This window comes from Podarcis muralis, chromosome 5 (genome assembly GCF_964188315.1).
Source record: "Podarcis muralis chromosome 5, rPodMur119.hap1.1, whole genome shotgun sequence".
NCBI classification, from domain to species: Eukaryota; Metazoa; Chordata; class Lepidosauria; order Squamata; family Lacertidae; genus Podarcis; species Podarcis muralis.
Window position 1 is genome coordinate 43,886,034 of NC_135659.1, and position 25,913 is coordinate 43,911,946.

Sequence of the window (25,913 nt, forward strand, 5' to 3'; positions counted from 1 at the left end):
ACAGTTGCTCATCTGTGTGTGTTTCCCTTTTCTCCCATGTCCTGCTCCAGATCAGAGCCGTAGCTAGGTGATCTTGCGCCCCTGGCAGAACCATCCAGATTGCACCCCATCCATGGACAAATTAGTTCTTCTTTCCCTTCTCCTCAAACCCCTTCCTCCACCCATTCATTTCACCCAATTTTAAAAACCTTTTCTTATGAGGCAATAATCAATATTTTTATTTATAGACATATTTATGGACATATTTTAGCTGATTTGGCACCCCCACTCTCACCTGTGCCCCTGGCGGGGCCCACACCCCCCCCCCCTACCTATGGCCCTGCTCCAGATCACTTTGTCTCCTTTTGTGTCATGTCTATGAGATTATAAACCTGTAGGCAGGGGATGTGGCCTGTTTAAAAATCTTTGTACAGCACTTAGGAAAGTTTAGGTACACTGTAAATGACAGATAATAACATCCACATGTGCTTTTGACAACAGATGTTATGGCCCCAGAAAGCATGGTGTATGACAACATCGACGCAGAACAAAATGATACAAAGTAGGTAAAAACTGTGATAAATGACATTTTGCTCTCATAACCAAAATTCTATTGCCAGCAGTAGTGTTATGTAAATGATTCTGCTGCTCTGAAAATGGACCTCCCGGTATGCTTGCTTAATACATAGTCCACAGTGAATTTATTTGAGCACGAATACCGCCAGTACTCCATTTTGAGCCACACCATCTGCCTCGGAATATGAAGGATATGCATTTGGTTTTATTTATGCTACAGTCTCAGCAGATCTTAAGAGCATCCCCTTTGTGCAAAGGGAGCTAGCGATTTCTGAAAATTATTGGCATTCTCCCCAAGCAACACATTTCTAGCAATCTTTGGAGGGGCCATGATAGCACGACAAAAACAAAACAGGTTTGCAGCATAGATGTACCCCATAGACTGCTTTTCGTGTGGATCCAGGATCACACACACACACACACACACACACACACACACCCAGTTTGTGAATTGTGGCAATGGCTTAACAGATGTGATGACAAGCTTGAGTCTTGAATCCATGGTGGGGTGTGTGTGTGTGTGTGTGTGTGCGCGTGTGTGTGTGCGTGCTGGCTGCTGGCACCTGTGGTCACATCCTGCCTAGGAGGCCTCCCCATGTGGAGCTCTGCAGCCCATCCCCCACAACCTCCCACACCACATGTAAGCTTGAAAAAGCCTCCTATTGAATGCAATAGGAGACTTTTCTCAAGCCTAAATACAGAGCCAGGGGGCATTTTGGAGGGGAAGACTTGCAGCTTGGGAAGGAAGGGTTAACCCTCCTGTCATCATGCACAGTGACACCCCCCCCAAACAAAACCACCCCCTGCCTCAATTAGATTGCAAATAAGCTTCAAGTTTTCAAGTTTAATTACAGTTGGATGAGGTGGGGAGGTTATAGAAAGTGTGTGGATGTGTGTGTGAATGTTAGTGAGAATGAATGGGTGTGTGCACTGCATGTCTATATGAATGTATGTATGTGTGCAGTGTGAGAATGTGTGTCGGAGATAGAGATGGTGCAAATGAGCATGATAAAAACGAATTAGTTTTTCAGCAGCATGAGAATAATTGACTACTAAATGTATAACTGTCTCTTCGTGGGGTAGAAAGCCATGGAGATGAAATTCATGCGGCATTCGAAGGAAATTTTAATTTTTGACATCTGTTCTATGTTTACATTTTTTATATATATAAAAAATCCCTTTCAGCTCTATAGCTGAATAAAACTGCTTGGTTCTCCACTTGCAACCTATTGAACTGCAAGTCTGTGTACTGCTGTAACTACATGATTCCTATTGGAAAATGTTTTTGTGATTCAGTGGTGCATGAAATGAGGCCTGTTTGTGTGGGGTATTGTGGTTGATCTCGCTGATACTCATTGTCTCTCTTTGGAGCATCAGCATTTTTTGCAGCATGTGTGCCATTAGGAAACCTGGTGTTTCCCCTTTTCTCTGGAGAGAAAAATGAGATTCATAAAATGGGAAGTTAAAGTTCTTCAAGTCAAAAGAGAAGGGTTGGTGGAGAAATGTTGACGGCCCCAAAATGCCATGAAAAGGTGTATTTGTCATTATTTCCTATTTGCTTCAGGAAGCTATGGGAATCTATCCTGAAATAAAGCTACTCTCTTTGCTCCTCACTAAATATTAGTAATGGAAAGCCTTGAAGCAACTGTAGTTGATCCCCCGCTCCACAAACTATAATTAGTGAAAATAAATCGGGTTCTGAAACCATGCTTGTTCTCTCACTAATTGTAGTTTAAGCAAACTGGATGTTCCTGTGTTTGGACATCAAGGGAACCATGGTTGGTTTGAAATCATGTTTGATAGAAGAGAGGGAACACAAGCCCAAGGCTCTCCAAGGCTCACTTCTGTAGCAACAAATCATGGTTTCTCATTGCCTCCAAACTAGGCTGTAATTTTTTATTTCTCTAATATTTGCTAGTGTCCTTTTGTTCTTCTGTCCTTTTGGTATTTAAAAAGTTTACGTGCATACGTAGACACAATTCCTGTATTGTAAAGCTAACATTTAGAGATGCAGGATAGAAGTAATTTAAATTGGATATAAAGTCTATGTTGACTAGAAAATACATTTGGCTTAATAAATTTTCTCCCTTAATAACTTTTACAAATGATATCTTCTAGATTAATTGGCATTCTTACAACAGACTCCTATGCATGTTATTCTGAATTATGTTCAGTGAGATTTGTGACATTTTCCTTTTCATGTCTATGCAGAAGTAAGTTCCATTGAGTTCAGTGGGACTTGCTTCCAGATAATTATACTCAACAGGGATGCTTTCTTCTCACTTGTGAAAAGTGCTCTTATATGTCTCCATCTTATTCCAATACCATCCCACTTTTGTTCTGAATTGCTTACATTGAGTTGCTGGTTTATCATATGTATATTCTTTCTTCATAGGCCTTCCTCAAGAAATTTCTTCAAAGTCAAGAAACATGCTTTAGAGAAGAATAGCAAGATGACAAAAGAAGAAAAGCAGTTTAGAGAGAAGTTCATGGTAGGTTTCCTTATTCTGTTTTTGCAAAAAGCTTGGAATATGTTGGCATGGTTACCTGCAATACAGAGTCAACTCTTGCATGTGTATGGTGCATGAAAGTCTATTGCACAATCTGTCACCTCCTGTCATGTACAGAACTGTGAGCTGCAACGTTCCAGAAAACTGTTCTGTTTAAATTATTTTGTCATTAGTTGCATAGGTAATTTTTCAGCAGTTTGCCAAGGATTCTGGGCGTTGGTTCAGATAGAAACCTGCGAGCTGCAAAGTATAGAAGAACCTGAAGAATTGTAGGCTGCAGAACGCAGCAATCATTATGGCACATGTTTGCTAGAAACATACTAAAATAGGGCTCCAATACAAGGAAATGTTTTCTAGATCTGATGCTGATTTTTCAAATCAGCTGCTTGAACCCAGTCAGGAGTATTTCCAGCTACTTATATGATGTCTCTGGTAAGCCAGGACATAAACCTCCTAAGAGGTTATCCCAGTTTTGATGCTTGACACTTTCCAGCAGCTGAACACCGTCAGGAACTGTTTGTATGATCTTTATAGTGTTTTAGGTGGTGATGGTTAGGATTTACGATGCTGGAGACAGCACTTGTTACATGTTTCTAGCTGTCCCCTCCTAATGTTTTCCATAGTTTATTATTTAATGGAGTTGAACTGAAACAGTCTAATTTTTTTTAAAAAATCTAGTGTTCATTTTCATTTTAAATCTGCTTCTGAGACTTTGGGGAAATCAACCTTGCTGCTGCTATATTTTGGGAGCCCTAATACCTGGTAAACGGCATTTCCATGCGCTGCTCTGGTTTCGCCAGAAGCGGCTTAGTCATGCTGGCCACATGACCCAGAAAAACTGTCTGCGGACAAACGCCAGCTCCCTCGGCCAGTAAAGCAAGATGAGCACCGCAACCCCAGAGTCGTTCGCGACTGGTCTTAACCATCAGGGGTCCTTTACCTTTACCTTTAATACCTGGTGGGTTGGATACTAGGATTATTTTTAAACAAACAAAACCAAACAAACCGTAGGCATCATTCATATATTTCAAGGTCTATTCAGAAGGCTGCAGATCCTCTCTAATAGTGATTAGAAATGTTCAAACTCATGATATAGCCTGAAATCCAAATAATAATACAACTAGTTCTTTCTTCTGCATGGCCAATGAAGGTTTGGCCTTGTATTTCTCAAACATTCATCCATATGCTCAGCCATCCCGATGCTGTGTGGCAGCCTACTTCTGAAACATGAGACTTTGCAAAGCAGCTTGCGATGTAAGTTTGTGTATATCTTTTGTTCAAAGAACCATTCAGGTTGCCCAAGCCCTTTTGGCTATCCATGCTTAATTGAAAGTAACCCCATTATTTTCAATGGGTCTTTTTCCAGTAAGTGTACTTTGGATTGCATCTATATTTATTTTCTTATTCCCTTCTCTCAGTATGATAAGGAGATTGGGGTAATCAATACCGCAGTTGCACACTGCTCAAATACTTTGACCAAAGGAAAACTTGACTTGAGGATCACGGCAGGCGAGCAACTTGAAGTCATTGATATTACGGAAGGGAACCAATTGATATGTCGGAATTCTGAAGGCAAATGTAAGTTTTCCGAGTGGTGTTAAATGGAACGGCCACGTTTTAAGCAGAGCGTAAACAAAACAGTTTACAACAAAACAAAACAAAACAGGGACGCGGATGGCACTGTGGGTAAAAGCCTCAGCGCCTAGGGCTTGCCGATCAAAAGGTCGGCGGTTCGAATCCCCGCGGCGGGGTGCGCTCCCACTGCTCGGTCCCAGCGCCTGCCAACCTAGCAGTTCAAAAGCATCCTCGGGTGCAAGTAGATAAATAGGGACTGCTTAATGGCGGGAAGGTAAACGGTGTTTCCGTGTGCTGCGCTGGTGCTGGCTCGCCAGATGCAGCTTTGTCACGCTGGCCACGTGACCCCGAAGTGTCTCCGGACAGCGCTGGCCCCCGGCCTCTTAAGTGAGATGGGCGCACAAGACTGGCCCGTACGGGCAGGGGTACCTTTACCTTTAAACAAAACAGTATGGGTGGGTGAGAGGATAGTTGGCAGTCTCGATTATCACAAACTGGGCATTGGGTATTGCAAGGAAGCAATCTGAATGTGTAAGTAGCTCAAATGAAATTCTGGGCTCCCCAGACCCTTCTACAGCTGAGAACCAGACTCCCTTTTCTCCAGAAACCAAAACTCTGCTACCAATGATGGGCTATGGATTGTTTACTTGGATCAGTATTTGACTCTGGCAGTTTGAATTAGGAAAACTTATTCTTGGCTTATCTTTGACTATTCACCAGTTTTAAGGCATTTACCGTATTTATCCGTGTATGACTAGGTCTTTTTCCTTAAAAATGTCAAAGGTTAGGGGGCATCTTATACACAGATACATCTTCTCCCATTTTCTTAAATCTGAGTCCCCCCAAATAAGGGGCATCATAGATGGAAAAATACGGTATGTTTGGAGGATTTTGCATATGCCTAAAATATTAAGATTTATGAATATAATTTATTTTATTCTTTCCTAGATGGATTTGTGCTACTAGAACACTTGAATTTCAGGTAGGTTTTGTGTATTTTTTATCCCGATGTTAAGAGAACAATTTCATAAGCATTTTTGCTTGAGGTTTAGTGTGGCAGGATCTGGTAGTTTTGTATGTTCTTTGAGACAATTAAAGTAAGAGGCTCCTTTATAATTTTATTTTGGGAATGATTTGTGTTCTTACATAGCTGCATTGTTTTATACTTTCTGGATGCTCCATGATCATATTTTAAAGTTGCTGAGTTCTAAGTCAAACACTAAGGGAGTTGCTTCTTTTGTTTCCCAATGTATTTATCACCGATAAATAAATACCCATGTGCAAAGCTGGGATAAACTTGTGCCTTTTCTTTTGTAGCAGACATTAGTACTGTACATCTGCAGCACAACTGTTTCCTATGAAGTGATGATGTATCGATGGCATCCACCGAAAATAAGCACCAGTAAGAAACTTCTTTGCGTGGGAAGAAATAGAATTGAGTTGTCGATGGCAAACTGAATGCTAAGCTTGAATTCTTCAGTAGCTCACAGTTAACAGCTGCCACTTGCTTGAATGATAGACAAGGAGTTGAGCATGGTTGCTTTCCAATATTGCAAGTTCAAAATTGTTTTTCAAGTTCATGCTGTGCCATTTGTGTGACTTGATAATTTAGATTCTAGCTAACTGCAGGGATCCCAAGACCCTAGCGCACATAGTTAATGAACCTGCATATGTATAGGAGGCTTTCGTCGGATTTTGTTTCCAGCTCCCATCCCCTCCTGAACAAGAGGATTTTCAGTTATGACAGATGGAGAACATGTAAACTTCCTGTGCGTGTGCAGAAATCACCTTGGTTCCTTGGATCATGGCCAGCATACTTACCATTTTGTGTGTGAAACAGCTGGTCTGTGTGTGTGTTGTCAATGATGAAAATGTAAGCCTTGGCATTTGTCCTGTATGCTCCTATATTAAGTCTGCATCAATCCCTGTACATATTAGATGTGCTGTTGGCATACTTGAAACATTCCTTGTAGATGTAAATAAAATGAAGTATGAATTGACATTTAATAGATTGTTTTTGAAGGCGATGCTGCTTAAAACTTGGCTTCCTGTTTTTATTTAACTTAATCTGTAAGTAGCTTAAATAAAAGAAGGAAAGTAGCTTTGAGTTAAGAACAAATGGCCTTGGGGGGGGGGGACCTAGTTCAAAGATGAGAGGCCTTGACACACATGCATGTTGGCCTCTTCTTCTGGTTTTGTGGTAAATGGGCTAGTTTCCCTCTAGATTTACAGTATCATCACAGCCAGGCATCCCTTGGTAAACTGTGCAAAGAAGGGTTGAATGGGAGTATGTGCAATGAGTATCTGAACTTACTGTAGAAGAGGGTCTCCCTTGAAAAGACCCTTTTCCAGGGTCTCCCTGAAAAAGACCCTGATGTTGGGAAAGATGGAGGGCACAAGGAGAAGGGGACGACAGAGGACAAGATGGTTGGACAGTGTTCTTGAAGCTACCAGCATGAGTTTGACCAAACTGCGGGAGGCAGTAGAAGTCAGGAGTGCCTGGCATGCTCTGGTCCATGGGGTCACAAAGAGTTGGACATGACTAAACGACTAAACAACAACAACAACATTCTAGAAGACTCACTAAACAAAGCAAAACTAGTGCAGATTGGTAAAAATAGGCACCTTGTGCACAGAGACCTTGAAAACTGCATTGTTTCAAGTTTGCACAATCAAATTAGAGTTTCTGTTTATTTCAAGATGTTGTTAAGAGATTTTATATCAACTGATTGGCTTTGTTAGAAAACATGATTCATTATGGAAAGCCAATTGTAGAAATGGCACTTGTTACAATGACCAGATAGTACAGCATGGTGGGGGAAATCTGAATAAAAGCCAAATCCCAGTCTCAAGCAAGAACTTCTTTAGAATTTGATACCCTGGAGTTTTGATTTTCTAACATGTGGACAGAATTAAGTGTGCTGACATGCACACTTGCTTTCAAAGTGGCTTAAGCCTACAAAACACAGGTTTGTCAGCACAAAATATTGAACTTCCATAATCTCAGGAGAAAACTCAGAAGAAATGTGGATTTGTGTAAATCAACAGTTTCCACGTTAGATAAACTTATCGTTAATTACTTTGACTTGGCTTGTCAGTCTCTTTGATATGCAACCACCGGAGCTGGATTGTAGGAATGAAAAATTGATTATTTTGATGGCAAAAATTGAGATATTTCCTTGATAGTCATGTCAGTTAGCTGAATTTCCCTACACCGTGCTACAATCTGGGACTTTTTTTTTTTTTTTTTTTAGCAGAAAACCTATTTCAGGCCCTGTACCTTTACATGGGTGCCTGAAGTAGTTGTTGTTGGGGAAAATACCATTAAATAATATGTGGGAACAAATTCTAGCTTTCTGTCCCTATTTCTAGTGGGCAATACTATGTGGGAACAAATTCTAGCTTTCTGTCCTTATTTCTAGTGGGCTTTCCTTAATATTGTGCCTGCCTTTGTGCCACCCCGTGATTATTTTTCACTTTTAATGGCAATTCTCTGGAAGCTCGCGTTTTCTGATAACTTGCTAAGCATTTTCTTCCCCACGCTGCTCCCTGGTAATTCAAGACATACCTCACTTTGCTATAAGCAGACAGAAGGTATCTTAAGTCCTTTGATTTTATCACAAGAACAGCTCAAGCATGTAGCATTTTGTAAGATTCTCATCTCTTTATTAAAGTGCAAATGTCAACCATGGAGTAATAATCACAAACAGTGTGGTACAATAAAAGGGGAGGGGGAAAATCAACACCAAAATAGGTCAGTGAAACTGCAGCCACCCAACCTTCATTTTCTGCTTAAGTTACAAAACTAAATGGGCAGGGAGTAGTGCCTTCCCTGCAACACTGTCATATATGCAAAACACTGATCGGTTTTAAGATCATCCAGACTTGCTTTCCTATCTGAACAGGGATGCCAGCTCAGATTGGATTTGGACATGAATGTCTGAGAAGCAAGTTTGAATTAAAATTTGAGCCATAAGATTCTTAGGCTTCTCACCCAGCTCTTGCAGTCCACAGAAGACCTTTCCCCTAGCTCCTGCTCCCCAAAACTGAATCCTCTCTACTTTTCAGGCAGAAGTGGTAGCGTGCTAGGGCCCTTCCTCCTTTTCCTTTTTCTCTCTATTCCTCCTGTACTGATAAGCAGCATCCTGGAAGCTCCAGGGAAACATGAAATATATTATTTCTCTCAAGGACCAAAAGGAAAGGGGAAGTCAGTTTCAGGAAAGTGGGCTAGCAGGTATGGCATCTGGGAACTCTGAAAACTGGCTGGACTGGGAGCATTCTTTTGAGCCCTCAGACTAGCTCTAAATATAATAATTTGGGACAACAATTGGGAGATCAAAGTTAATCCACAGGTACGTTTGAGAGAGCTTGCCTATCTCCACTTTTGTCAGCTAATGAAGGTTGGGTATCCAGAGTTCTTGGCATTGCTCCATTTTTACATAAGAGAAGCTGCATGACAAAGGCTTCCCTGCTATTACCCAAGTTACAAGTAGTTCAAGGACACAGTTGTCAGGTGGCTTGCAGTTTTGTTGTGCACACCGAAGAAGAAAATGCTGCTAGATTTACAAAATATACATACAAAGGTTTCTTAACACAGAAAAACTGGGTTCACTTCCGAAGAAAGAATAAACACTACTGTATCATTGGTATTCATTTCAGAGCTTTGTGAAAACTACATTCACCACTTAGGGAGAAAAATGCATGAATGAACACGGAGACACCAAATAAATAAATTACATAAATAAGTTTGATCAGTTAAGGCATTTTCAGCAGGAGATTCAAGGCTTTTTGAGGGGAGAATATACTTTATCTGAACCCAAGGGTAATAAAGAATTAGAAGATTTAATATTGTGACCAGGTTTCTTGTCTAGTAAATGTGTGTAAAGAAATATTGCTGTTCAATGCATAGAAGACTGCATTTACTAAGGGTTTAAATGCTTAATTTTACAGTAACTTAGAATTTCCACAACCAGAAAAATCAGCACATTGCAATTTGCCGCATAACTTATGACGTTCTTGAGTCAAAGTCACTTGCGTGCAAGTAAGAGAAATTACATTTGGGATATTAATTCTTCCTGAAAGCAGCTGTTACTCCTGAAGAGAGCAAGATGTTTTGAACTGAGTAATGGCTTGCCTTTTCGGGCATGGGAGCTGCTTTGGAGAAACATCAAGGAAAGGCATAAGAGCATTGACTGTTACTTTTTGCTTGTATGCCGACTTGCTTGTAGTGTAAGCCATAGCCTGGTACCTGATCTAGTGTGCATAGGGGAAGTTCTCCTGCCCACAAACGTTTTCTTGCTCACTTCAATGGAAGGGCAGCCCTACATGTGCAAAGAGCTGTGCCTGTGGACCTGCTGCTTGCTTTGAAGTGAATGGGGCATCCTTCAGAATCTCCTCCTGTACATTGTACGTGGTGGATTGGGACACACTTTAGCTTCCTATAAAAGCATGACAAATCTTAATAGCAAATATGTTAAACATTGGATGGCATGAACTTGAAGCCCAAATAAGTCACGGATAACCTGGGGCTGGAAAAGAAAGGAGTGACAAATTATTTTTAAAAAACGGCTGGATAAAAAAAATGTTAGGGTAGGTGCCACAGCATTCAGCCTCAAGACCTAGGAAGCTGCCTTATACTGAGTCAGAAAATACTGGCTCAAATAACTGTGTATTAACTACACTGAGTGACAGCAGCTCCACAGAGCTTCAGTCAGTCATCTTTCCAAACCCTATGCTGGGGATTGACCTCTGGGCCTTTTGCATATAAAAAGCATGAGCGCAAATACTGACCTATATGGCTCTTCCACAATGGCATCCCAGCTGCTGCTCTACAGGAGGTTTCCAAAAAGAGGTTTTATCCCATGCAAGTGAAAACACTGAGGCAAAGTGAGAACACAGCAAGCACACTTCAAGTATTTTAAAAATCTGCACCTAGGGTACTGAAGGCAGCGCACTAAAATGAGTGGAAATGAATCATTTGTGATTTTTAGCAGCTGATATGAGAAGGCACGGTTTTGTATTCTCTAGCTCAGGCTGATCTTCCTCCTAAAAACAATATACTACCACTGATAATAAACGGCAAATTGCCTAGACTTACTAAGCTACGCCTGTAAATTACGTCATATGACTCAGTATGTGGTGATGCGAAGAAATTGGTGTGATTCTACCACAGGTGCAGCAGGGACCACTGGGGGAAAAATTCGTGCAAGGTTAGTACCCTTACTGGAAACATAAGTTTAAAGACTACAGAATTTATGCTGTATTATATTGTGCTACCTTAAATCCTTACTCATCCCAGTGTTCCTTCTAGAAAATAGCTAGTGGTTTCTTATCTGCAACACGCCATTAAACCAGCAGCTGAAAATTGTGCTTTAGTGCTCAGCTTTGCATAAATGCATCTATTCTGCTTGCTCAAATACATATTTGCACGTGTGTGTTGGCTATCTGCATACATTCCCTTGTCTTACTGGAATTAGGCTTGAAAGAAGTCTTCTCTTGTAGTGTGGTGTGTGGATGGTGCCCACAATGATTTGCCCACATGGCAAGTGTTCACGGACCCCAAAAGGTTAGCACAGCCTTTTTAAGGGCAGAATAGCGATTAGTCTTTAATGTTGGTGATCACTTTGGCAGATGTTTTGAAGCACCTGACACTCAGATGCTTCTAAATTGTAGTTCTAATTCTTGCCACAGTGGAAGTATGACAATGAGGATGTAGCCACACGAGATGTGGCTTTTTACTATTGGCAAGCAACGTCTGTGGTGCCAGATCTGGGCCAATGCTCCCAGATGCGACTGACATTACAAATAATTTATAACCACTCAGAAATACTAATAAAACTATTCTCCGTCTCTAGCCTGTGGTAGTATCAAATTATTTATTTAAAAAGTAGCACTGATTCTCCCCCCCTCCCCCGCTCCCAATATTAGTAGTGTCTTTCTTAAAAGGAGGTAAAGTGCAATAAAAGTGCTAAATTTAAAAGTAGCAATTTAAGAATTTATGTCTGTCATGTAATTAAGGGTTAAGAGTTGGCCAAGGAAACCTGTTCCTATACACTATGCCTGGGAAATATTTTAACAGCCCAGGAAAAGACAATGACATTCCACTCAACTGGTAGTGGAAATAGTTATATTGCTAACTCTTCCCTAATGCTACCTTTCTTCTCCCAACTATTTCCTTCGGCCAAACTGATGGGCTCCCTATATGGAGTGAGCTTCTGCTTTCAGAGCATTTCAAGATGAAGAATTGGGGGGCTAATTCAAAGAAGCAGAATTGCACAGAATATAGCCTGTATTTCATGTATTAGTCATGTGAAGGGGTTCTGTGAGATTAGCCCCTGATACTGCACAGCTTACCCACACTGGCATCCACACACTGAGCACAGGTGGGGTGCTTGGGGGAGCCTACACATGTAGAGATGTACGCACAGAGGCTTCCCCACTTACATGCATGTGTTCAGTGTCTGGGACAGGAAAGCTGTGCAATGTTGGGTGAGTGGGGCCAGCCGTACAGCCTGCTACTCCTTCAGTCAAGGCGAGTCCTTTCCTATGACTGTGTGAAGTAAGCCATAGTGCCTCCTAGGAAAATGAATATCCTGCAGTAGTTCAGAACAAACGGGAAACTGAAAAACAGTTTTGATAAAACGATGCTGTAACAATGATGGAGAAGACTTGTTTGGCAAATGTTTTCCTACAGAGGCTTTTGACTAAAGCTGTGCCAACTGTTCTCCCATTATTATTATTATTATTTATTTATTTTTAATAACTGTTTATGGCCCCAGTGTAGTTTTTTGGCCCACTTGTCTTGACTTGGAGCCTATTCTGCTTCCTTTTATCGGGCAATTGATATCAAGCCCACTATAAAATTAAACAAAAGCAGCTAATACTTATTGAGAGAAAAGGGACATAAAAATCCACACACCCCCAAAATGTTACTGAAACATCCCACACAAGCTATAGCTTTGTCATCCTAAAAGCAAGGTTTTTACCCTTTAAAAATGGCATGTTATTGCAAATTTAGTAAACCTGATTCCTTCAGCTATCCTGCAGAAAAGGAACAATAAAACACAAGTTATTCCTGCTTTATCAGTATATCAGTAGAGGTCACAGTCAATTAAGCTTTGGAGGTACATTGAAGCCCTGAGGTCTGGAACAGTATTGTCAAATTTACATTCCAGCTTTCATGAAACAGCACATGGAAGGGATTCTATCCGCTCTTATATTAGAAAGGTAAATTTGGCTGCTGTCCTGTTTTGGGGGGAATAGCCAGCGTCTTTGTCACTAGGAAGAACATTCAAAATGAAATGCAAAACTCAAACAAACTCCTTAGACCTCAAGGGCACTGGCCTGTACCATGCAGGGAACCCCACATGAGGCTGCCAAAATATATTTTGGTCAACGTAATGACAAGTCTGTCCGGTGCAGCCTCCCTCTGTATTATAAATTCTCATTCAGTTGTGACACAATGACCATGAGCACCTGTGTTTTGTGGAGTATGAAATACCTTTCTTTCTTTTTGCCTAATGAAACAGCACATTATATTATATTTACCACTGTGAAGGGCTACTTCAGGGCCAACCGTACGCCATTTGTGAAGAAAGTGCATCCTGAGATGGCAACCCAATGTTGGGTCAGCATGGCTGATGCACTGCAACATTCAAGACTGATTATCTGCCAGCTGCCCTACTGCAGAATGCACACTACACGCGGTCAGAAAACATTCAAGACACAAAGCTTGTCCCACTGCAGCTCTATGTTGGACTAGCTTTGGCTCAGTCATTAGGAAGAAGGAAAGCGGAAACTGATGTGTTTATAATTCAACAGAAGTCTGAATAGAGGAAAAGGTCACAGAGGGCGAGGTATGGAAACAATGAGACGCATGTCTTATTTTTTGCAGATGTGAAGAGCTGGTTGGAAGCAACAAGGTGAATTGAGAAAGAAGGGGGGAAAGACGATCTAACTGTAGAGAGAAAAGGAGAAGACTGGGAAACACTCCTGACTCCTAGTAAATTTTCAGATCTTGGGGATTACAGAAGCCTGACCCAAGTCCCAAAGTACACACCTTGAGGGGTTGAGTCCACTGTGGATTCCTAGTTATCTCTCTTAGGATATTAACATATTTCAAAAGACAATAGGGCCCGCAAGCAAGTGAGCACTGAATGCTTGGTCTTCATCAGTGGGAAACAGATTGTCTAGCCTTTATGGCAAGCACAATCTGCCCTGCTCTTGCTCCCACAGCTGGCTGTGTAGCGGAATGCCGACTAGCTGGGCCTTGTGACAAGAAATGCACTCCTGTGTCTGAATTTTTAAAAACTTATTTGGTTTGGTTTTTAAAGTCCTGGATTAAACACTTTTAAAGCCCTTTTTTATGATTGTCAGTTATATACATTTCAATAGATTTACAATTATTCTAACATTTCAAAACTCAACTTCCTTCCTCCTCTTTCGGAGATTCCTTAATTTTATTTCTATCATTCCCTGCATATTCTAAGTTAACTTCTTCTTTTACTCATCTACTTTAAATATATACTCTTATGAAACTGCAGGTTATTACAATAATCCTGCCAATGCCCTTATCTGTTTACAATTAAGAAGTCATTTCTTGAAGAGGTTATGCTGATGAAGATCTGTGTTGGAATCAGGATCAAGCAGATATGGTAAAAAAAGAGGAATGAAGCCACAGCAGAAAAAAAAAACCCAGGCTCAGTCCTGAACGGAGGTCCATTCATCTTGCGAGCCAGGATAGTCTTCATTTGATTCTTTACCTTAATGCTCCTAATTTTATCCATTACCTCTTTCCTGCTGTATTGCTGAATACACTCTCTAATTATCTTGCTTTATGCTGGTGAACAAGGGTGTTATCAAAGGACCTCACTCCTGAAGAAAGATATAATTTTTTTCTCCCCCATCCCACTATTATGAGTTTTACATAGATGGTTACAGCAATCTTTATCTGCTCTACAGCTGCCATGGGGTTAATGATTGCTCCTCATTTAAATATACAGGCCTTGCGCTTTGATATTTCTGGTACAAGGCAGGGGCTGCAATGATTGATGGAAGACTAATAATGTGATTAAGAGCAGGCTGCGAGTATTGCGTATGGGATATAGTAGGTGGTCTGAGCTTAACAAGCCCAGGACAATGAACAGCAGTGAGCACAAAACGGTTATGAAAAGCTGTAGTGGAAAGAATTCCTTTGGAGGGAACAGAAACTCCCAAATGCAAAACTTTAATTAAAGCTGTGAAAAAATGTTGCTGTGGGATGTTTACTAAATGAGATGGTAGCCCTGTGCAACCATGTCACAAAAGGCTTTTTCCAGCATTCAAGTGCTGACTGACTTCTGGTGATCTCCAGCTAGGAGATTCAGTATCCGAAGAGGGGAGAGCAAAGGATACATGTACACACATCCATCAGTCACTTCTGGGCAGCAAGAGAGGAGGCGAGGTGGGTCTGGTACATGCACTGCAGGCATATATTATAGGTGTGTGTGTGTGTATACACACACAAAATGGTGTGTCCTTTTGGGCACCTTGTTAGCACTGTTGCTGTATAATTACAGCCTTGCACTCTGCATACTGACCCATCTCTTTCATTCTAACAGATTTGTCTTTTGAGGATGTACAGCAGGGGTGGCTAACCTGTAGTCCTCCACCTTTTGTTTGTTTGTTTGGGTCAACAGGTCTCCCTCATTCCCAGTCACAGCAATTAGGGCTGGAGTCCAACAACATCTGGAAGGCCTCAGGTTAGCCACCCATTATCTACAAGTCTCTACAAGGGTGTGAAACACCCTAGCCGTAACCAAAACTATGTTAAGAGTGTGCAGAATTCAGAAAAGGACTAAATCAAAGGATATATTGGATGGAGAACTGCCTGTGCATTGTTCCTCAATGGTAATACCCGATTCTCTCTTATTTTGCCACAATATGACAATAATATAATAGAGTCAGGCCACTGTTGTTGACTATAACGGTCAGCAGAATTTAAATCCTGCTCTCCACTGTTTTAGGAAATTGTGGATTTTTCCTGCTGCGGTGCATTACTTTACATTAAGTGTGCTTAGAATGGAGGAATGCACTTGTAGGCTACAGCTGTTCATTCATATGAACCTATGAGCAGGGAACAAGATTCCTGTTGACTTCTGAACATTCAAAGAGCGCTTCCATGAGGCGGGGAGTGGGGAAGGGAGAGAGAATGTTACACTGCAGCTTGGCCACAGAGGCTTGTCATCAACTGTTTCCTAGCCAGAGATGCCTGAGACTAAAACCTGTAAATATTTGATATGTGGGATTGAAAACATTCAAAAATTGCACTTCTCATCGAGCTACGGTCCTTCTACAAAAGGTGATTTTACATGTTACAGTAGGTGAAAGAACAGCAAAGGTGAAAATTTCTTCCACGTGCGTAAAGTGAAAATCAACCCCGTCAGAAGGATAAAGTGTACATTTTCTGAAATCATTTTTTTCAGAATCCTTTGGAGAAATACTCAAGTATTCAGGAACATTATTGCACTGATATGTTTACAATGGCAGGGGCACTGTGGATTCTGTGACTGGAGACATTTTTCAGATTTTTGGCAGACGTTGCTGTTTCCTGCATAATTGAAGCTTAGCGTGGCAAGCGATGAGACTGGACAGTGACCAGCTGTTGGACAACGGGCCCAAAGCCCTCCTCCACTGCTTTCTACCTCCACTTCTACCACAACTTCTATCACAACTATTCCAAATTCCTTGCAAAAAGAATGAAGCAAATTCTGCAATAAGGATTACATAAAATCGAACACATTTGCCTACTTCCCTTAATATACATAATATATTCTGGGTACCGAATCTGGGATTTCTACCTCAAGGATTAGGTTTCTCGCTGCACGTGCCCAAATGATCCTTTGACATGCAGCTTTTGCAAAGAAATCAAGCTTCTGAATGATACCTGTCAGCGAGCCAGCGCCATGATGAGACTGGCACACATTTCAAAGAAATCCATGGTGTGGCTACCGAGACGAGGTGTCACAGAGGTCATGCTCCCGGTCAAGGAGCCCATGAGAGACCCAGGAAGCGACTGGCAATCGGCGGTGGCGGAATCGAGACTCAGCCTCGGTCTGTGCAAGCGGGCTGCGGAGCAGGAGCGCTGAGGTGTAGAAGAGCCTGACCTTTGCTCCATGACATCATCTTGAAGGCACAAACAGAAAACAAAGGTTTTAAACATCTGCTCAGGCTGATAGGAGGCTACTGTTCCTTTCTCCGGCAACTGACTTTGCTCCTATGCCTTTATGGCAGTCTCTCTTCAGAAGGTGTGGCTTGCAAGAAGAGACTGAGATAAGCTTGATATGCGGAAGACATTTCAGGATACATATAAGAAACTACAGCGAAACCCATGCAACCATTGCTCCCCCATCTCCCCCACGGCTCTCTCATATTAAGTTTGGGGAGCGGGAATGAGCCACAAAGCAGGAGTTCCTGTGCCACAAAGATCACATGAGAAGTTTAGGATCATAAAATTGTAGAGTTGGAAGGGACCCCAAGAGACATTTAGTCCACCCCCCTGCAATGCAGGAATCTCAGCTAAAGCATCCATGACAGATGGCCATCCAACCTCTGCTTAAAGACCTCCAAGGAGAGTCCACCACCTCTCATGGGGGTCTGTTCCACTGCCTAACAGCTCTTACTGTCAGAAAGTTCTTCCTGACGTTTAGTTGGAATCTTCTTTTTTGTAACTTGAATCTATTGGTTTGGTTCCGAGCCTCTGAACCAGGAGAAAACAAGCCATTTCTGCCTATCTCCTTCAAACCACACTTTCTCTGCAAACTCTTGACGAAGACAGCCGTTGCATCTCCTTTTGTGCTCTGTACACTGCCAGCTGACTCTCCCTCTTGCTACATCTTTTTAAATATTCTTAATCAAGCCTAAGACTATCCTTTCACTTTGTTTCATCTGCCTCTCTTGTGTCCCTAAGGTTGTAGCCTATTTCAATGGAATTTACTGCTCTTCAAGCTTCCATCCTGCTGGCTTTAAAAGGACGCTGCTGTTGGACAGCTGTGTTCCATGTGTATTCACTCAGAAGTAAGTCCCACTGTGTTAAATGGGCCTTGCTCCCAACCAAGTATGTATATGATTGCAGCCTAAACTGCACATTAACTTGGGGAAGGGGAATCTGTGGCCTTCCAGATGTTGGATTTGAATCCCCACTAGCCCAGCCATCATAGCCAAAGAGCAGGTGGGAGTTGCAGACTTTTTCTTTGGAATGCACACTTAATAGTTCATATTTGCATCGTTTTATTGAATATTTAAGGCCCTTTGTATTTTGCTGTAAATCGCTTTGGGATGCCTCTGTAAGTGGGAAGCAATTAGAAATATAATAAACATATAGAGAGCCATGTCGTGTTGAAATGTGTAGCTTTGATGAAGAAGAACCTTACGTAAAACAGCTAAGAAAATTGCATAAACATCTACAGTATTATTTTGGACACAATGAATAACTGAAGTGATTCTTAGCTGTAATGAAAGTGAAATTTACTGTACTGTAAGACTGCAATGCCCCCAGTGGCGCAATGGGTCAGTGCATCCGGCTGCTAACCAGAAGGTTGGTGGTTTGAGCCCACCCAGGGATGGCTGTGGGCAGGATTTCTGCATTACATGGGGTCGGACTAGATGACCCTTAGGGTACCTTCCAACTCTACAATTCTATGATTTTATGAATTCTTAACTGGGTAAAAGTCCTGTTGAACTCCATGGGGCTTACTTCTGAGTATGTAAGGGACTGCACTGTAAAAAAAAATATTGTGTCTCAACTAGTAGCAGCAATTGTAACAACTCTACAGAGGTGGGGAAGAATTTCACCGCAAAAGTTCATTATTTGGAACTCCAAAATGGTTTATGGTCAGAAAAGGTTTGCAACAGAATTATCCATTTAAGGGTTATTGTGAATCCTGCTAGGAGTAGAATTCTCTCTTAACCTACCCAACTGCAATTAAATTGTCACAGTTAAGATTAGAGGTGACAAAAAGATTAAGGTAGTACTGCTGGAACAGCAGTCCTCACTAGGAGATATCATAAAGTAAAATAAAAAATAAAAAGAGTAGATGGGGAAAGCGGGTTTAAAACAACAAGAAAAAAACTTCCTTCGCGCTTGTGGTTTTATTCTACAACATTTCCTGCTTACCATCAATGCTTTTAAAGTCCAACAGATAGCTGCGATTGTCAACCTGATAAAGCTGCAAACTCATTTTCACGTAATTTCCCGTCACTGGATTCTTTCTGCGGACTCTAAGATGATAGGCATTCACCACCTAAAACATGTAATTGTCTTTCAGGAAAAATGGGTTTATGGCACAGGAGAAACAGTCTTTTTTCTTTCTTTCTTTTTTTGCAATTTCACATTTCAAGAAAACAACTCTGCCTTAAGCATAGGCTGGCAGTGCAATCCTACACAGGTTTGCTCCCAGGTTTGGAGGTCAACTGATGGCATTCCAACAAAGGTTTACTCAAGAGTAGACCCACAGAAATTCATGAACATGACTATGTTAGGTCTACTCAGAATAAACCTTAGTTGACTATTACCCTCAGTGTCCTTTAAGAAAAGAAAACATATTTTCTAAACACTTCATAACCACCTATCATACCCAGAAATGCTTTTTGTGCAAGGATATAAAATGCAACCCCTCTTTCCACTTCTGGATAATCAAGGTTAGGTTTGTCTCACCTAATACACATTTGCAGACTGGGGGGGGGGGGGGCAGGCTGGACACCAGTCTAGCCCACTTCAGTTCTGTTCTGTGATGACCCGTTTATAGCTACTCCAGTTTATAAGAGACCTGCAAATCCTCCCTTCAATACAATGGTTTTGTTCATTCATGGAATTGTCTTTACCTCCTTGTTACGAAGCATGCGTGAGTTCAGATTACAAAGGCTCCATTAAATAAACAAATATTTGGCCCTGAAGTCAGCCCCAAAGCAATCACTTGGTTAAATAAGCCTATATGAATAACGGGCCCTAACTACAGACACAGACTTTTAAGTTTTCCAGTAATGCAGTATTACTACAAAACGAACAGAAAGGAAGTAAAATGCCAGATCGATTAAGGTGTTGCCTTCTGGGTGACTGTGATTGTGTGTAGGTAGACAGTGGAGTCTACCTGCCGGCCCCTCCCCACTACCCCTTCCCCATCACAGAGGATGGAGCCTATACACGTGCACTCGGATCCCTCTTTAGAAACATTTCTCTCCATCATACCACACTGTTCAGATGGGGCACGAACCTCAGGGGTGTAGCTAGCAGGCTTTCTATTCAGAAAGTCCAAACTGGACTCCTGCATCACATACTAAACCCTTGTTATGTTCAGGCACGAATGGATAACCTGCAGCCCTTTGAATGTAGTTGGAGTGTAAATCCCCTAAGCCCCAGCCAGCATAGCAGGGCCCTTAATGTGCTAGTTAACCCATCCCACTCTCTGATGCTGGTTCTTAGTTTTAAAAGAGACCTTCTCTGAGGGGAAGGCATTCCTGGAAAAGCTCAGGCATGGAACACGGCAGGCTGTTATAGACTCTCTTCCACCTGCTCCATTCCTTCCTGTGTTTTTCTTCTAAATATCCTTCATGGAAACTCTTCTCAAGCCTTCTTCCCTCCATCATGAAAGAGAGGGTTTTCAACATGAGGAGTCAGGTAATCAGAGCAGCAGTCCTAGTCCTGCCATCCATAATATAATATATAATAATATTTATTATTTATACCCCGCCCATCTGGCTGAGTTTCCCCAGCCACTCTGGGCGGCTCCCAATCGAGTATTAAAAACAATACAGCATTAAATATTAAAAACTTCCCTAAACAGGGCTGCCTTCAGATGTCTTTTAAAAATAGGATAGTTGCTTATTTTTTTGATATCTGATGGGAGGGTGTTCCACAGGGTGGGCACCACTACCAAGAAGGCCCTCTGTCTGGTTCCCTGTAACCTCACTTCTCACAATGAGGGAACCACCAGAAGGCCCTCGGCGCTGGACCTCAGTGTCCGGGCAGAACGATGGGGGTGAAAACAACTACAAGCTTCTCTCCTATTGGGCTTCTAGTTAGGAGGGCTTTGTATTAGTGAACGAGAAAACCAACTGTACAAATGCGGAAACTGGCATTGACCACATTATTTGGGGGGTGGGGGCAGTGTCCCACTGACTATTTCTATAAGCAACAAGTTTCTAGTCATTATGGCTCTAACAACAGACAACGTATGGGACAGCTGAATTGCGATGATTAGGAGGCAAGGTTTTCTCTACCTACATAGTTCTGTGCCCTAACAATGACTAGAAGTATTATTCCAAATAAGCAAATTGTTAGATTATTTCAAAATAAGCAAAGACATGCAATTTTGGCTTCGTTTTAAAATGTATAGGTCACAGAATTCTCTTTCCTTGGCATGGAATGTTGGTTCAGTTTGTACAGGATATTGGAAGCAATCCTATGTACACGTACCTGGGAGTGAGCCCAACTGAAGACAGTGAGACTTACTTTCAAGGGTACATACAGAGGATTCGCTGAACATTTATTCATTTTAGAACACCTGTACCTTGCTTTTCTCATTCAGCAACAGGCAAAGCAGCCAAGAGAAACAAAGACTCAAAATGCACACGTAATAAAGGCAATAACAAAACAGCAGCAGCAGGGAAATAATCAACATCTAAGCAAGCAGAACAGGCAAGGAGCACAGGTTCCTTAAATTAAAAATTGTATGTATTTATCTTTAGTGCATACGCGGTTTGTTTTCTAAGCAGCTGCTTCAGTAAACATATCGAATGTAGCATATGTCAGTAAGCAAGGCAGCAGAAGACTGCGTTTCCACTTCTTACTGAGGACTTGAAGTTAAATCAGAACAATGAAAGAAAGTGAATCTAATGATGCCTCAACACTAATTCTTGCTCATAAAGCACTAGCTCAAAAAGGTGGGGTGAAGGAAAACAGAAAACCTCACGAAGATAACCATTAATCCTCAAGATCAAGCTCCCCCCCCCCCCCAAATGTGGCTGGAAGTGACTGACATTAAGATTGTGAAATGAAGGCGCCTTATGTACAGGGAAATACTGTGGAAACCAGCAACTACCACAATTCTGTGGCAAAAAGAAGACTCAGCTAATACCAAGTTATTTAAGATAGATTTAAGGGAACAATATTGCATTTTCACCTCTGACCATACGGTTCTTGGATACCATGTAGAAATAACATCTATTTATTAGGAGCTTTCAGTAAGATTATTTACCCAGAAGGGAATTAGCTACTATAATTAGAAATGTGGAGCTCCTGTTATCCCTACCACTGTGCAAGGCAGAATTATCTGCCTATCCTCAAGCTTAGGAAGCTTAAAAAAGAAAGTATGTTTTGTCCCCCGCCCCCTTTAGGTCAGTAATTAAAAATATACATTATTTAACCGCTTTGAAGGTGCTAATATTCACAAAGAGGATGATGTCAGAGTAAGCTAATAATAATTAACGAAGAGACGTGGCGAATACTATCATGGCCATTAGAAGACTCTTCATCTATAGTGCAATTCTAACTCCCAGCTGCTGATGGCTGGAAGAGGCTAGAATGGCTTTCGGATGCTTCACTGCCAGCCACTGAACCAGAGGTTCCAGCTGTGCTGGGCAGAAAGCTGCGGACAGCAGTTGTCCCAGTGGCGGTGAGGCGGCCAGATCCAAAGTCCTGCACAGACCCAGAGGGGACCTAACCTCAGGCCCCTCTGCTGCACCAGCCTGGGTCTGAAGTACAGAGAAAGTAAGAAAATGAAAAACCGTGTGTGTTTGTGTGTAAACCATGTGTGTGTGTGTGTGTGTGTGTGTGTGTAGGCCTTCCACCTTGAGCAGCGTGAGCTAGAAAGGCTTGGGTTGCAGTGGTAGATCTGCAGCTCCACTTCTCCTCCTCAACCCCATTTAGGATTGCTATGCCTGTTATTATTAATACAGCTGGGGACCTGGAGAGTGCCTACTTGCCCATGTTCTGATAGTTGCTGGAGGCCCTCTTCCAGGTGTCCCCACCACCAGGTGAGGCAGGTGGTCACTGGGCCTCCTTGTTTGTCATGCCCCAGTCCTGAAACTGCCTCCCTGGGCAGTCTGGCCTGGTGCCTATTCTGCTGTCCTTTCTGCACCAGGCGAAGACCTTTACACTCTACCAGGCTGCGAACCTTTTAACTCTGATTGAATCTCCCTGTTCACTTTATCCACTGTTTAAATTCCTTAAATATTTCTTGTGCATTTTATTTGCCCTGTTCTCTTGATCTAAGCTGCTCTGAGAATTATTATATTGAGGGGGCAGCATTTGAATGCATTAGCAAATACATAAACAAAGCCAGTTAACTGAGAACTTACCGGAGGTGTTAATTTATTAATGCATTATTAAATATAATAATGCATCAATGCAAAATTAATTAATGCATTGTTTAATCTGAATGTCATTTAATGCCAAAATAGGCTTCTAAGTTGTTTACAAAGTATTAAAAAACCTGGTATGCAGATAGTAAAATATAAACTTCCATTATCAAACGTTGAATAGCATTCAAAGAATTCATATTCCTTACCTTCCACTCAAAATCAAGCTGTTTCATAGCACGGTACACTTCAGCCATGATGTCATAAGGCCTGCTTTGACTCCGTATTCCTAAATGCCACTTGGCTTTTTTCACAGTCAACGGCTTTGGCTTAGTGGTATTCAGTGCATCCAAGGGACACTTTCCTTTGGGAGTATCTGCTACGAGAGGAGGCATCCGTTCCGGGTGGGGCTTCACCCCCGGAGGGATGTGCATAGTGTCATCCATGAAGGAGCCACTGGGAGGGCTGGAAGCAAGGTAGAACTCACTGGCTTGGTTCATGATTCTCCGATTGTCAATAATAAGGTGATAAGCAACCGCAAGCTGGTCTTGAGGATCCCCACTGTACAGGCTGGTCATCACCTCTGACTCAGTGCACTCGAATTTTTCACAAACTTCCCGCACGGCATCGTCGTCGATGACATTGGCGTCGTAAGAAGGATCCTCTGGAAACAAGTAACTGGGCAGTTCTTGTTTGAACCACTCGTGTTCTCTAAAAAGAATCGTTTCTCTAATGAATAATAATACTGTTTATGCAACATCCTAGATGTGACTCATCATAAAAGACCAAGCATGACACTAAAAGGTTAAATGATAAGTGTCAAGCTGGTGTATGTATTCCTCTTTAACCCTTCTGAGTTCAAAGGGCTGAGGTTTCGAAATGCGCTGCTCTGAGAAACTACGGACCCTGAGAGTTTAGTAGGAGTAAAACAAGCTGATTAAAGGAGGAACTATAAATTATTTGTCCCTTACAGCACATGGTGTGGTGACCTATGTGCTATAAGGGACAAAGCAGTCTCAACCACATTCTTTAGTCATATACTACACTGAATGTTCACACAATGTCACCCAAGGCTTCATGATATGGCATTCCTGGTGATATTGGGATGAGCTGGAAACAGGAGATGAAAGAAACACAGACAATGCTATGGTGGGTTGTAATTTTGGACCCTATAAATAGTTTGACGTGTACTGCTTAGTTGAGGGATTTTGGCCATCCTTGTGACACTTCTGATTATTCAAATGCTATGCATATCTCTTGCTATTTCAACAACCGAGGTTGCATTAGGTGATGTTTCACCATGCTTTCTCCCAGTCACTCCTTATGAAATACTGTAAAGAACATAGCAATAAAGAGAACGTAGCAATAATGTAAGCTGGTTAGATTAGATGTTTTCCAGCCTGTCAGCTCCATTCCCAGTTCAGCCAATTTCCTTTTTTAAAATTATTATGTCTAAAGGACATATTGGCTGATTTTCTCTGATGATCTTCTCAGAGATCATCAAAAAAATATTAGTAAGGGACGAGTTGTAATTTTGGCACCAGACCTTACCGGATGTCCTTGATGGTTGCTCGTTTGAGTGGATCCACCTGCAACATGTGCATAAGGAGGGTGGCAACTGAACGGTTGAGGTATTCGGGAATGTAGAAGACACCTCCACGGATCTTTTTAAAGAGGGTTGGGACATGCTCATCGTCAAAAGGAAGAGTCCCACAGAGGAGAGCATAGAGAATAACACCACAGCTCCAGATATCAACCTCTGGGCCAGCATACAATCTGAACAAAAGGAAGGTGCCATTAACCAGTTCCTTAAGACATTGCAGTATCTTGCCTGAAGTTCCAAAGGACACCCTAAGTAGCTGGGAGAGGGAAAAAGGAAGCAATGCTAAACAGTCGCCTTGAATCCAAGTGACAACTGGAAGAGCATCTGATTACAATAACATCCTCCCTGAACTTTGTTCATAGCTTGTTCACCATTCCGGAACGGCTCAAGCCTCTTCTCTTTGATTGCTCTCCCCTACATTCTCCAAAAATCCTTAACATTTCTCTCGAGTGTTGCTTAGAAGTGTCTGCTCTCTTTGGACTTGCCTTGGTGCAGTCAACAGAAATAACCTCGGTAGTCAATTCCTGGTATCTACTTTAAATCCTTTTGGTGCTATTGTTTCTTGCTTAAAAACAAACTGTGCAACCAGAAGGACAGAACGCTGCCATACGAACATTACCTAAGCACATATAAATGACCACAAACTACTCAGCTATATGAATGAATCCCATGTCAAAAACATGCCTCTGATCAAAGGGTATCCATTGGTCTTTAATGTTCTACCTTCCAGAGATGACTTCTGGTGCTGCATAGTTGGGTGAGCCACAGCTGGTTCGCAGGAATTCGCCATCTGACATCATGTTGGACAGTCCTAAAAGGTTGTGGAAGGGAGAGAGAAAGAGAGAGACTCATTTGTTGGCATTGCTAGACGAGAGAGAAGGGTTTTTGTGTGTGAAATAGCAAGGGAGGCAGAAGGGAAAGATATAGATTAAAAAAATTTTAAAGGCTCTTAGAACTGTGTTGCATTATTTGCTTAAGAAACAATTTCTTACAGGTAGAAAGGTCTTTGTAAAGATCTACTTCAAACTGAAAACTAGATTCTCAAAGCTTATTCTAAGCATTTCCCCTGGAGAGAATTCAGTGGACCATCTTTCCTCAGGTTCCTTCATCTAGGTTACTCAAGAGCTAGAGTAAACTCTGTGCAATGGAGGCCTAGAGAGGGAAGGCATCTGTACGCCCCAAGGGGAAGAGAGGAGGACCTCATGTTTCTATATGTCTAGCATGAAGCTGAATATCAGTGCTATACAATCAGTCCTGTCCTGCCTGCTTTAAGGGGCAGTATTATGGTCAATGGGACAAAATAAATAAATGAAACCTGATAGTATAAGAAGCCACAT

At 41.8% G+C, this 25,913-nt stretch overlaps 2 protein-coding genes across 4 annotated transcripts in view; one reads left to right on the plus strand and one right to left on the minus strand.

Moving 5' to 3' along the window:
* Nucleotides 1–6,640, plus strand: part of FYB2 (FYN binding protein 2) — a 36,216-nt gene extending 29,576 nt beyond the window's left edge. The window contains 5 exon segments of the mRNA XM_028733346.2: nucleotides 481–541; nucleotides 2,951–3,047; nucleotides 4,484–4,643; nucleotides 5,589–5,622; nucleotides 5,958–6,640. Coding sequence (XP_028589179.2) covers nucleotides 481–541; nucleotides 2,951–3,047; nucleotides 4,484–4,643; nucleotides 5,589–5,622; nucleotides 5,958–5,967 — 362 coding nt within the window. The 3' untranslated portion in view covers nucleotides 5,968–6,640.
* Nucleotides 6,641–8,282: 1,642 nt separating this feature from the next.
* Nucleotides 8,283–25,913, minus strand: part of PRKAA2 (protein kinase AMP-activated catalytic subunit alpha 2) — a 30,124-nt gene continuing 12,493 nt past the window's right edge. The window contains exons 5-9 of one of the 3 annotated variants that reach the window (XM_028733351.2): nucleotides 25,300–25,387; nucleotides 24,525–24,749; nucleotides 23,183–23,684; nucleotides 18,793–18,919; nucleotides 8,283–16,802 (exon numbers count right to left, since the gene is read on the minus strand). In XM_028733351.2, the coding sequence (XP_028589184.1) occupies nucleotides 16,567–16,802; nucleotides 18,793–18,919; nucleotides 23,183–23,684; nucleotides 24,525–24,749; nucleotides 25,300–25,387 (1,178 nt within the window). In that variant the 3' untranslated portion in view covers nucleotides 8,283–16,566. Of the gene's footprint in view, nucleotides 16,803–18,792; nucleotides 18,920–23,182; nucleotides 23,685–24,524; nucleotides 24,833–25,299; nucleotides 25,388–25,913 lie in introns of those variants that run through there. The other 2 variants (XM_077928704.1, XM_028733352.2) reach the window with 2 other exon arrangements.